Source organism: Borostomias antarcticus (genome assembly GCF_949987555.1).
Source record: "Borostomias antarcticus genome assembly, chromosome: 24".
NCBI classification, from domain to species: domain Eukaryota; kingdom Metazoa; phylum Chordata; class Actinopteri; order Stomiiformes; family Stomiidae; genus Borostomias; species Borostomias antarcticus.
Genome location: NC_140257.1, coordinates 11980875 through 11992083, shown reverse-complemented (window position 1 = coordinate 11992083; position 11209 = coordinate 11980875). Strand labels below are relative to the sequence as shown.

The 11209-nt window shown below is 51.0% G+C and overlaps 1 protein-coding gene across 1 annotated transcript; it reads right to left on the bottom strand.

The window, feature by feature from the left end:
* Positions 1-713: 713 nt before the first annotated feature.
* On the bottom strand, positions 714-8625 carry amotl2b (angiomotin like 2b). Its single transcript, XM_084458054.1, has 11 exons — positions 8487-8625; positions 6909-7703; positions 6406-6574; positions 4704-4848; positions 4425-4514; positions 3385-3680; positions 3074-3249; positions 2859-2960; positions 2491-2690; positions 2254-2370; positions 714-1947 (listed from the first exon to the last, which is right to left on the bottom strand). Exons 2-11 carry the CDS (start codon positions 7634-7636, stop codon positions 1862-1864), a joined length of 2109 nt encoding a protein of 702 aa, XP_084314180.1. The 5' UTR covers positions 7637-7703; positions 8487-8625; the 3' UTR covers positions 714-1861.
* Positions 8626-11209: the final 2584 nt, after the last annotated feature.

Sequence of the window (11209 nt, the reverse complement as noted above, 5' to 3'; positions counted from 1 at the left end):
TGGGAACAGGCTCAAGCCAGATAGGAGGACAAGGTCAACACAGGTCAATCTGGAGCTCTCCACCCTATGAATGCAATGTAGAGAGACTGATATCACATGACAGCAAGCACGCCCTTCTCAAAGATATCCTCATAGCCTTGAGAGAGACGTGCTACAAAATAGCACACGGCTGCTACCACCAGGCAGGCCTGCCAAGCTAAAGGAGACTAGAATTAGAGGTATGTTAGTAATGAAGTTACTGTAGTTGGGTCCTGTACTCCGGTGCATAGGAACTATCAGCTAGGATCAGTTGTTAATCTGAGAGAAACCAGCCTTTGTGATTGTATATTGTCCCCTGTCCCTTTAAGAATGCTATCTATGTCAAGCATGCTTTTAACAGTGAACAGAGAGAACAAGAGACCACTAGGGAAAGCTGAGCCCAAAGAATGCATCTCTGGCATTCATTAACGAGGACTTGCTCTCTACGGACGTAGTGAACGTGTGAAAAGAAGACGAGATAGAAGGACTTGTACGAGCAGAGGACAGAGGGGAGATCTCAATGTTTGCCAACATAGTCCTGAGGCTTTATGTCAAAACACAAATAATTAGATTTCTTATTCATAAGCAAAATTCTATTTCCTTCCTAAAAGAAACAAAGAAGGGAGGTTTCTTCATATATTAGAATATTTTATTGCTTTATGAAATGTTGCATGAATTCAAATTCACAACCTTCATATTGTTAGGAGTTCACAGAAATGTCTTTGCTTGAGGTCAACACTTGTTGGTTGGACAGCTGGACATATCTATGATTGTCTGCACATAACTTACAACACACATAAAATCTTTGGCATCCTGCACATAGCACTACATACTGTATCTAAAATAATACAAACATCTGTATAAAATATATAATTATTAACCAGTTAGTTAGTTCAAAGCCTACAGTAAACAAAACCAAACTGTGTTTGCAGCTTAATCCTTATGGTGATCTCCGACCAGCAGACATCCCACGTAAGGAAACAGAGACACACACACACCCGCACACTCACACACATTCATGAAAAGAAAACAAAAATGAAAAACAATACCGAAAGGCCACTCAAACCTTAGAAATGGGAAACAAAACAAAAACAGGAAACAGGATATAGTGTATCATGTGCTCACCTGGGCCTGCGCCACGGCAGAGCCAGCTACCGAGGCGCGAGTCCAGGGTGAAAATATTTCAATCAAGAGTGTTCTGTGTTTCCTTCAATCAAATTATGGAGCCAAGAGTCTTTCGAAAGAGACACATTCCATGGAACAGGAAAGTGGCTGGATTGACTCTCAGTTTTTTGGGAGGAGGGGGGGGAATACAGGAGTTCACAACAGATAACCCTGTCTCTTAAGATTCATCTCAAATATAGCATAGGGCTTTAAGTTCATATTTGGGGAATGTGACAACCAGATTTAAGACAAATATGAAGTTCCTGAACTCCATGGATGGGAGCTATTAAGTTAATCATAATAATATGAGAAGCAGCAAATATAAATACTTTGGCATACACACTCTTTGACAACATGTTGCCCAATTACACACTGAAATACTGTCCAAGTACCTCACAAGATTCACATCTCTGCCTCCCAACCAGACTGCATGCCTGCAGCAGCCCTGGCCAGGGAGCAAGCTAGAGACAGAGCACAGCTCTCCCTAGATGTGAAACCAGTCCTCGTTTCCACCTCTTTCCCTCTCGTTCTGCAGCATTTCTATCGTGTAACCCCCTTTTTTCAGAGTTCGTTGATCTGTGAACATTATGACATTCTCAGTTGCTCTCCACAGCTTCCGATAGGGCGGAGATCCCTCCCCTACCACGTCCAGTCTCAGATTCACAAGTGTTTTAGTTCCTTAAATGAAGATTTCCACTGCCTCGGCCTCTAGGTCATCCAGGCCTTTGAAGGGGTTCAGTGGTGACCTCTGTTGCACTGCGTATGCTGGACAACGAAAGGGGCAAATGGTTAATGTTGAGTACAATAGTTACAGTACACTATCTTTAACCAAGTCTACATGTTACACATAAGGGTGATCTATTCTGGTAAATGAGTCCAGTCAATACTCAGGCAGACTCAGTGCACATTCCACAACACAACTGATCTCTGATTGGCTGGTGTAGCAGGGGTATGGCAAACGAAGCATCCTGTATTGAATGTGACGCAATAGAGGTCGAGAGGTTTTGCCTGTGTGTGTTGTGTGTGTGTGTGTGTGTGTGTGTGTGTGTGTGTGTCTATCAGACCACTCACCAGTGCTGAGCTTGGTGCCGGTGGCGTGCTCCGTGGCCGTAGCTCCGCCCTGTTGCCCCTGGCCCGGGACAGAGAAGCGGCGAGGACATGCGGTCTGGTCGTCCGACAGACTCTTACCTACAAAACCCAGAGACACGTCAACATCGGCCCAGAATGCACTTCACTCATTCAGTGACAGTCTCTTCTCTCTTAACCTCGATCCGACTTTATACAGCAGACTTTTCAACTCTCTCTTACCATCGACCTTGCCGACGGTGAAGACGGCTGCGCTGATGGAGGGGGTGGACATGGCCGGGCGCAGAGTTAGCCCCTCCTTCTTTGCCGGGGCGGGGCGGGGACACAGGCCGTCTCCCCTCCCCTGGTCCTGGTGCAGACGCTGGTGCAGGACCTTGATGACGGCGTCTTTCTCCAGGATCTGGGCGTAGAGGTCGCGGATCCTGAACCACAGAGCAACACAGGGACAGGGGGGGGTCAGAGGTCAGATTAAGACGAACGCTAGCTTCAGTCGAGGATGATCCGTCGATGATTCGGATAGCGTTCGCGGCGCCGCTCTGATTCTGAGCCACGGCCGTACTACAGGCCCAGAGGTCGTTCGCGCTCCGTACCTGTTCTCCATTTCCTGGTTCCTGTGGTCAGTGGCGGGCAGCTCGTCGTTGAAGCTGTTGTTGGAGGAGTGGCCGGGCGAGTGGTTGATGATGGTGGTGTCTCTGTTGAGGAGAGAAGCGACGAGAGACTCTTAGGACGCGAGCGGGAGGAGGCGGAGACGGTCTGAGGCGTTCCGCGCGGCGGTGGGCGTGGCTAAACCTAACTAGCGCCTCACCTCTGTGCTGCGGCGGTGGCCGCCACGTCCATGGCGAACTGCCTCATGGTGCTCTCCTCCAGGTACTTCTGCTCCCAGCGCACCATGTCGGCCTCCAGCGCCAGGATGCGCTCCTCACGCTCCCTCAGGCGCTCCTGCTGCAAGCCCGCAGCGGCGCCCGGCGGCTGGGACCCCCTCTGTGCAGGAAAGGCACGACAGACTTGCGGTTAAGAACGGCGAGGGGCCCAGCTCGGGTCGAGTACCGGGGTCGGCGGCGGTGACGCCCCCCCTCCCCCCCCCCCTCCCACCCCCCGAGTTCGCCGGCTTCCTACCTGCTGCGCCCTCAGGCCTTTCAGCTCCTGCTCCAGCCGCGTGCGCAGCCTCATCTCAAGCCCCTCCCTCTTCTCGCAGGTGGCCTGCAGCTGGGCCAGGGCGCTCTGCAGGCGCTCCACCTTCTCCACGTAGGCCCGCTTCCGCCGTAGCTCCTCCTCCAGCTGCCGGCCCCGCCCCCTGGCGGCCTCCAGGGCCTCCTCTAGCCGCTCCGCCCTCAGGCGCTGCTCTTCGCCGGCGGTGCGGAGGCGCTGGAGCTCCCGCTCCGCCCGCTGCCGCTCGAGATTCTGCTCCTCGTCTAGGGAAGGAGGAAGGAGAGAGGGAGGCGGTTAGGTCCAGTGCATTACACGCGAGGAGAGGTGCCCCCGCGGGAGGGAGGAGGTGCATTTAAGTTCAAATCCGTTACTCTGATTTACTGACAGCGACTGTTCAGGGGCCGCGCTGAAAAAGGTTGACCGACGGCTTAGTTTCAGCGCCACAGTTTGGGAAAGAGACCAGGGCCTCAGCAGGTCCGTCCGCCATTCCATCGCAACCCCCCACCCCCCCGACCGCCCCCCTCCGAACTGCAACCCTGCCAATATGTCCCAGAATTTCGACATCGTGGTCGATGTTCTTCATTTACCCCGGCGCTTGTGGAATGTCTCGGGGGGCGGGGGGGGGGGGGGGGGGGGGGCTATCCCTTTGACCCATTTAACACAGAACATTCCTCCACCAAGGACGGACACCTCCACTCCAGCCCGGGAAAGGATCCGTACCGGCGACATAAATCCAAACAAACAAACCGGGAACATCCGTGTGGTATTTTCTCATTTATAGATCCATCTTTTCCTTTCCCAAGCGGGCTTAAACTTATTATTCGCCCTGCTTACCCAGTAAGTAGGGGGTTACGCAACCGAGATTCCTACACACAGGATGTGCTTAGTTACAGAGAAGCCCATGCTACGGAGCAACCCAATTAAGAATGCTGATCGGGGCCTGCGCGGTGAATAAAGGACTGAAAGAATAAAAGTGTAGTCTGATCAGACGAGGCCGGCATACTTACTTTGCTCTAAAAGTTTAGCCATGATGTGCTGGTTGTGGTCAGCAGCTTTCCCCTCTTTAGCTGCATGTGTTCTGGCATTTTCCAGGCTTTCTGTAACACAAAGGGGTCCAAGTTCAGCCCAATTATAAACATGTTTCACCGCAGGCGAAACAGCACACGCACAAATTGCCGGTTTCTCCCTCTGGCTCAAGTTTCAGTTGCCTAAAGGCATAAACTACAAATATGGCTGACCGGCAGGGTTCAGTGGAGCTGAGGGATCTCGGGTGTTGTAGTCCATACCTCTCAGGTCTCTGTTGAAGTCCTGCAGCCTCCTGATCTCGGCCACCATCCTGCTCCTCAGGGTCTGCTCCAGGCTCTCCCTCTTACCGCTGCCCTGCATCAGGGTCTCGTAGGCCTCTGAGATCCGCTGGATCTCCTGCTCCAGCTGAATAGACAGAGGAGAAGAAGGAGGGGGGAGGGGGGGGCTTGTGGTTAATCTTTATGAGTGTGTGTGTGGGGGTGTGTTGATTCCTACTGATACAGTACATAAATATAGCATATGGATATAAACATATAAAAATATACAAGTTGGCGCACACAGCTTACTGTGTTTATACACGCAACCTATATAGCAGAATGTGTATATAATCCCAAGGAAGTCAAGCCAGCACCACTCCCTGTGTGACTGAATTATACCTGCATTCCTGAGAGCAACAACCACAATTCCAGGTGTGGGCACACACACACGCACGCACGCGCACACACACACACACACACACACACACACACACGGGCATGATCATACACACAGGCATGCAAGCGGACACACACACACACACACACACACACACACACACACACACACAGAGGTCTGGGCTGGTTGCCAGTGTGGAGAAGGTGTGCATGCCTGAGCCTGAGCTATGGAAACAGCAGAGACGCCCACCATTACAGCAGCCACTCAGGCATGTTTACCCAGGGCTGCGGCCCGATGGGGGAAACTTTCCAACCCGCAGTAATTATCATTCTTTAAAGCTGAGAGAAGGCGAGCGCCGAGTGATGCAACTCCCACGGAGAATAAAGCTTCTTCTAAAGCTTCGTAGGAACGAAAATCAACCCCGTCCGCACAGTGGCGCTTCCCGCCACCGCCCGCGGTAGTACGAGGGATTTGGGCACGGGCTACTATTACACGCCCGGTCTGAAATGAGTGTGTGAGGCGGTTGACAGAAAGAGAAAAAAAAAGTCGAATGACAACGCATATGAAACCCAAACTAAAGGGAGAGAGAGAGGAGGAGAGAGAAAGAGGAGTCAAAGTGGAGGTGGAACGTTACGTCAGAGAAAAACGCCGTGGGACGAGAGCACAATAGGAGCCTTTTCTTTTTTCGACGAGGCGGCCCGCCACCTGCCAAGAGCGGCGGCGTGATCTCCGTCCCCGTCCGTGCGACGGACGCGCGGGGGTCACCGCTCCGCCCGCCCGCCCGCATCCGCCGCCGTGGCCCGGATTAGGCCGAAAATCGACGGCCTCCCCGGGAGTCCGCCGGCGCACGCACGGACGACCCCGAGGTCAGCCACACAATGTGGGGAGTGTGGACACGGTAGCGGAATGTGATCTGTGTGTGTGCGGCCGGGGTGACAGCTGTTGTGCTCGTCTCCTTGGCGCGGATGAGGGAGTGTGCCAGGATCTCTGAGGCGCAACTGTTACCGGGTTTGTGTTTCCGAGGCAGGTGGTATGCTATGCGCAAACAGCCACAGCGGTTCGATTTCGCTCTAAGTGTGTATCTACCGTACCTCTACCCGTCCAAACGACAGACAGAACTAAGCGACCCCGTGTCCAAATCTGATCATTTCCTGTCACGAGTGCTATCCTTGACCTTGTTCGTAAAGTTGGGAGAGTGGGTCTCAGGTGTGAAAAGACTCGGGCATGTGTTCCGTGAAACGGAATGAAACGTAAAAGTACGGACTGCCCCTTTATTAAAGCCGGAGGAGAGACCGGTTGTGCGCTCACCTTCTGGATCCTGTCGGCCTTCTCTCGGTGGCCGTCCATCTCCTGCCTCAGTCTCTCGTTCTCCATCAGCAGCAGCTCCACCTGGCTGGGCTCCTCCAGGCCAGCAGAGGGCAGACTGGCGAACATGGTGTTGTAGCAGGCCTCTGGCTGCTCGGTAGGCATGGCGTACCTGGGAGGAGGAACGTACAATAGCTCAGACTTGACATCCACATGCCATTATATGATAAGCATGCTCCTGCATGATGCACAAGTGCACGCAACGCGTTGGGAATGTTACACCGACACAATGACACACTGCATGACTTAAGTGAAGGGCGACGCCCCCAAATAAACTGGCTGATCCAACTGATGATGCAACCCTCCAAAGCATACTGGTAATAAACATCAATAAACTGGTCACTAAGAGAGTAAACACAGACAAACAGAGTTTCCCCCATGGTATATTTGCAAGGTCCCTGACACTGTACCTGTGCTGTTGAGTGTGGAGAGGCTGGGGCATGTACCTGTAGACGCACTGCGGCTCCTGGGCATGGAGGGGTATAAATCCTTGGTTCTGGATGGGAACGGAGTATTCGGGGGGTGGGCTGCGCTGGTCCTGGCTCGGCCCCGGGCTGGGGAGGCCCTGCGGGGCGTAGTAGCCCAGCTCGGGGTAGCTGTGCGACGAGCTCTTCGCAGCCTCGGTCTTGGCGGCGGCGGCGGCGTTCCTCTCCAGGGACAGCTGCATCAGCCGCTCGCTGAGCGACCGCAGGTGGCCGCGCTTCACCTCCAGCAGATCCCCCTCCCCCTCCTCCTCCTCCTCCTGGTGGAAGTCTCCCTGGCGGAGCTGCTTCTGGGGGCCCGTGTCGGGGACCCAGCGCAGGGCCAGGTACTGGGAGTGGGCCTTGGCCTGCTCGTAGCTGGGTAGCTCCTCCCCGTGGAGCTGATAGAGGTGATAGCTGCTCTCCGAGTGCTGGTAGTCCCCCTGGTGCTCCTGGCCCTGAGGCTCCTGGCGGGCGGACAGCTGGGGGTACTGGGGCTCCTCCTGGGACAGGCTCTCCAGGGAGGAGCGGGGACTGCTCGACACCTCCCCCCTGCTCCCGGGCCCGCTCCCTCCTCCTCCTCCTCCTCCTCCGCGCAGGGCCTGCTGCTGGATGGCCAGGAGGGTGCGGGCGTCTGTGGGGTTGCCATAGCGAAGCTGCTCCTGGATCAACCGGTGCAGGACAGTTCCAGACGGCTCCTCTATGGACGCCATGTTGTTGTGTTGTTGATGTTCAATCAAAGCTCAAGATCAATAAAGGGTATTCTGGATGGTTGTGAATCTAAAATGAGAAAAATAGAATGTGGATAATCAAAATTGAGGTATTAAGATAAATAAATGCAAAGTAACTAAATTAAAACTGTTAATTATCTGCAAATAATGGATGATGATGATCATGCATAAGATAAGGCTTTATACCCTTACTGTCCCTAGTCTCCATCTTTACTGGCTCTGGAACTGCTGCTAGTGTTTTAGTGTATATTTGTAAATGTATATTTAATATTTTTATGCCTACGTAGTTGTTGCTTATGCTTAATTGCCATGTCATACGAATTGCAATGTTCAGAATGACCTTGGGTTATACTATGCACTTGATAAATAAAACACTGACTTGACTTTGACTAGCCTGCTTTTACTAAATAACAAACACTACGAATGTTCAGTAACAGATTCATTATGATATTGGGTCTACAGGACCTTTCAAAACATTCGTATAATTCTGAGAGGGGAATGATTTGTTTAGAGTGAAGTCACATCACATCATAACAGCCTATCAGCGACACTGAAAACGTGGTCCCTCAGTGGTAATGCTGGCACAGACAAAAGTGCGACAAAATTCCTTTCTCACGGGGGAGCAAGAGAACAGTTCTAGAAAATAGATTATTATCGAATGCAAAACACAACGTTTAGGTTAAACTAAACAAGTACTGACGTCAGGTTAAACTAAACACGTATTAACTAAGTAGTTAAGTTGCATATTACACAGAAGCTTCCGAAGTTACAAAGTAACATTTCGTGTTTCAGTTTCTCGGTTCATAGACGTAAAAATAAAATGCGCTCTTACCAGCTCACACTCTCATCCCAACAATACGTTTGTTAATTTGAAATACTTCCAAAAGTAATCCACGTTTCTTTAATTCGTTCTCATCATTCCACTGTGAGTTCTTCTGTGGAGTAGCCTAAGCTCGTGGTCTGCGCTTGCTCGACACTGAAATGGTTGTTGAGCTGCGGCGGTAATAAGTAACCGAGGAGGGACTGAGGTCGGAATGCCAGGAATGTAAAACGCGAAGTCCCTCGGGGATCAAAAGCGTAAAACCACACGGTTCCTGTGGGGGGGGAGGAGACTGGACTGGAAAGCTGCAGTACCCCTTACAACCAGGAGGACTGGTAAGGGTCTATATGGAGAGGTTATTGCAAATACTTCTAGACTAGAACTGTAGGAGCGTGTTCAGAGATTGCTGTGGCACACAGGCCTATGGGCCTAACTGTTCAACAAATAAATTATTCTCAAAATGTCCACCACCCCAACCTTTGCAGAATGTGGGCACACTGGCAGAGCGGTCTTAATTTGTAGACAAGTTTGGCCTTTTTCAATGAGAGACCAGTATGCTCCAATGACTCTTTCCACAGGGAAAATCAATGCTGAGGGTTGTGTTTTGCAGTTGCTCTTTGCTATTCTTTCACCTACTTTCTCTCTAGATAGATAGATAGATAGATAGATAGATAGATAGATAGATAGATAGATAGATAGAAAACATTAGCCTACATTCCTCACTCTCATTCCTCACTGACATATGCAGACAATAATACACAGGACAGAGTGTGAGGGTAGAGGGAGAAGGCTGTGGGCAGCTGTCCATAGGAATCTGCGCCCTGTGTCCTCCCCATGACCAAGACATAGACAGGCTTTGTCCCCAAAGCACTGCACGAGGCAGAGCAGCAAGGAATGCCGAACAGAAGCACCTGTTTAACTGTGGGTTCAAATCTCAGATATGCCCTGGACCAATGTCCTTTGTAATGAGAGGTCTTGTGAGTGTGGTTATGGCGTGTCCTCAGAATTCAGAAATCAGGAAATAATTGACACTGCACATTTTGATTCAGGATACTACCCAGGCTCATAAACCTGCTATAAAACCCACAAAAACCCACTTGGAGATAAAGTGTCTAGATAAAAAAATTATCTATATGACAGGCCAAATTTTTTCTTTGAAGACCAAAGGCCAACTGGAGCTATTTATTACCTGCGGAAAGGGCTCCAGACAGGGAATCTGCATTTCAGACTGCCCCCCAGAATAGGCTAGGTGTTGGTCATAGCCCGAAGCTGTCTGTGTAATGGACTAAATCTGTCTGTGTAATATAGCTGTCTGTGTAACGGAGTGATGCTCGTCACTGATCCCCTAACTAGATCCACCCCAAGGACTGGAAGCTACTGACCAAGCATCAAATCGACATCAATCCAGGGAGAAATAGCAACAGGTCACACCAAAGCTTACATCAACCCCAAGATGTGGACATTTCTCCCTATTGCCTATAATCACTAAGACTAGAATTCAGGGAAAACAACTCAAACAAGTCCAATTGGTCATTGAATTTCCTACGGTATGCGGCCCATGGGATCTACTCTCCCTCACTGTCTCCCTCCATAATTAAACACACATTCCAGACATGTCTTGGAGTGGGTATTCTTAAACAGACGTTTTTAAAGACGCAGACAGCCAGGTCATCTGTGTGGCCACTGGCGAAGAGGCCGCTCAGCAAAGTGAGGCGGAGGCGCGTTTCATTTGTTCCCTGCAAATGTAGACGGTGGCCACACTTTCAAAGCCTCTGCTCGTCATTTAACACCTCCTCTCTACTTCCTCTGCAGCCACACCCCCGCTGGCCTCTGCCCCCGTCTCTACGCCCCTGGCCGTTTGCCCCCATTGTAGAACACTTCCTGTGAACCTCTGAAGGAATGCGAGAGTGTGGCCCTTTGAAATTATGGACATTGAAGACGCCCAATTACATGAGACGGACGTCCAAAATCGCTGGCCATAAAAATTCCTGTCTGCGGATTGGGACCTCAGTTGTCCTAAGTTAGCCCATGGGTTATACTTTGTGAGTGGGAGGCATCCAGGATGTTTGAGAACAATGCTGTGTAAAACACACACTTCTCTACTGCTAAACCCAACAGAATCATATTCCATTCTAGGTCTTTGATTGTCAGGATGAGCGCGATATAATATGCAACTACTACTGTATCGGTTGCACCATTATTAGACGCTTCCTAACTGTACAGTGGGCTTAGGTCTTGGCCTTGGGCCATGGCATGAAAAATGCATTGGCCTGGTGAAAAAAAAAAAGAGCCACACGTTTTTGGAGATTTGATGTGGCGTTTACGAAAGGACGACGCCCCTGTCGAGTCCCTGCCAGAAACAAAAGCAGGCTTGCGTTATTATACCAAAAGGACTTCCTAGAAGAGAGCGGGACAGAGGACGGCAGAGGACAAGGGGACGAGGGGACGGGCACGGCACAGGAACTGGACAAGATGAAACCGAACAGGAGAGCACAGAGGAGAGAGGTTCTGAAGGGGCGAGATTAACGGGACAGGAATCTAGAGTGTTGAACTGTGTGGGAAAGAGGGGGACAGAAAGGAACTCTGGGTAATTTGATAAGGTAGGATTGGTGTGGAACGCAACCGGATAGGGTTGGGCTGAGAAGGATGGAGTCCTTTACCCGGCTCTCACATCCTTGGGCCGCGTCTTCATTCAGAGGGAAACAATAGATAAGGATAAGATGGAATGTGCTCCG

Bases quoted from the DNA above. Each gene is read 5' to 3' on its own strand.
- amotl2b (XM_084458054.1), bottom strand. From the start codon at position 7,636: ATGGCGTCCATAGAGGAGCCGTCTGGAACTGTCCTGCACCGGTTGATC. The intron at 4,515-4,703 runs GTATGGACTACA...TTTGTGTTACAG, and splicing joins CTTCAACAGAGACCTGAGAG to AAAGCCTGGAAAATGCCAGA. The intron at 1,948-2,253 runs GTGAGTGGTCTG...TTCGTTGTCCAG, and splicing joins CGGCACCAAGCTCAGCACTG to CATACGCAGTGCAACAGAGG.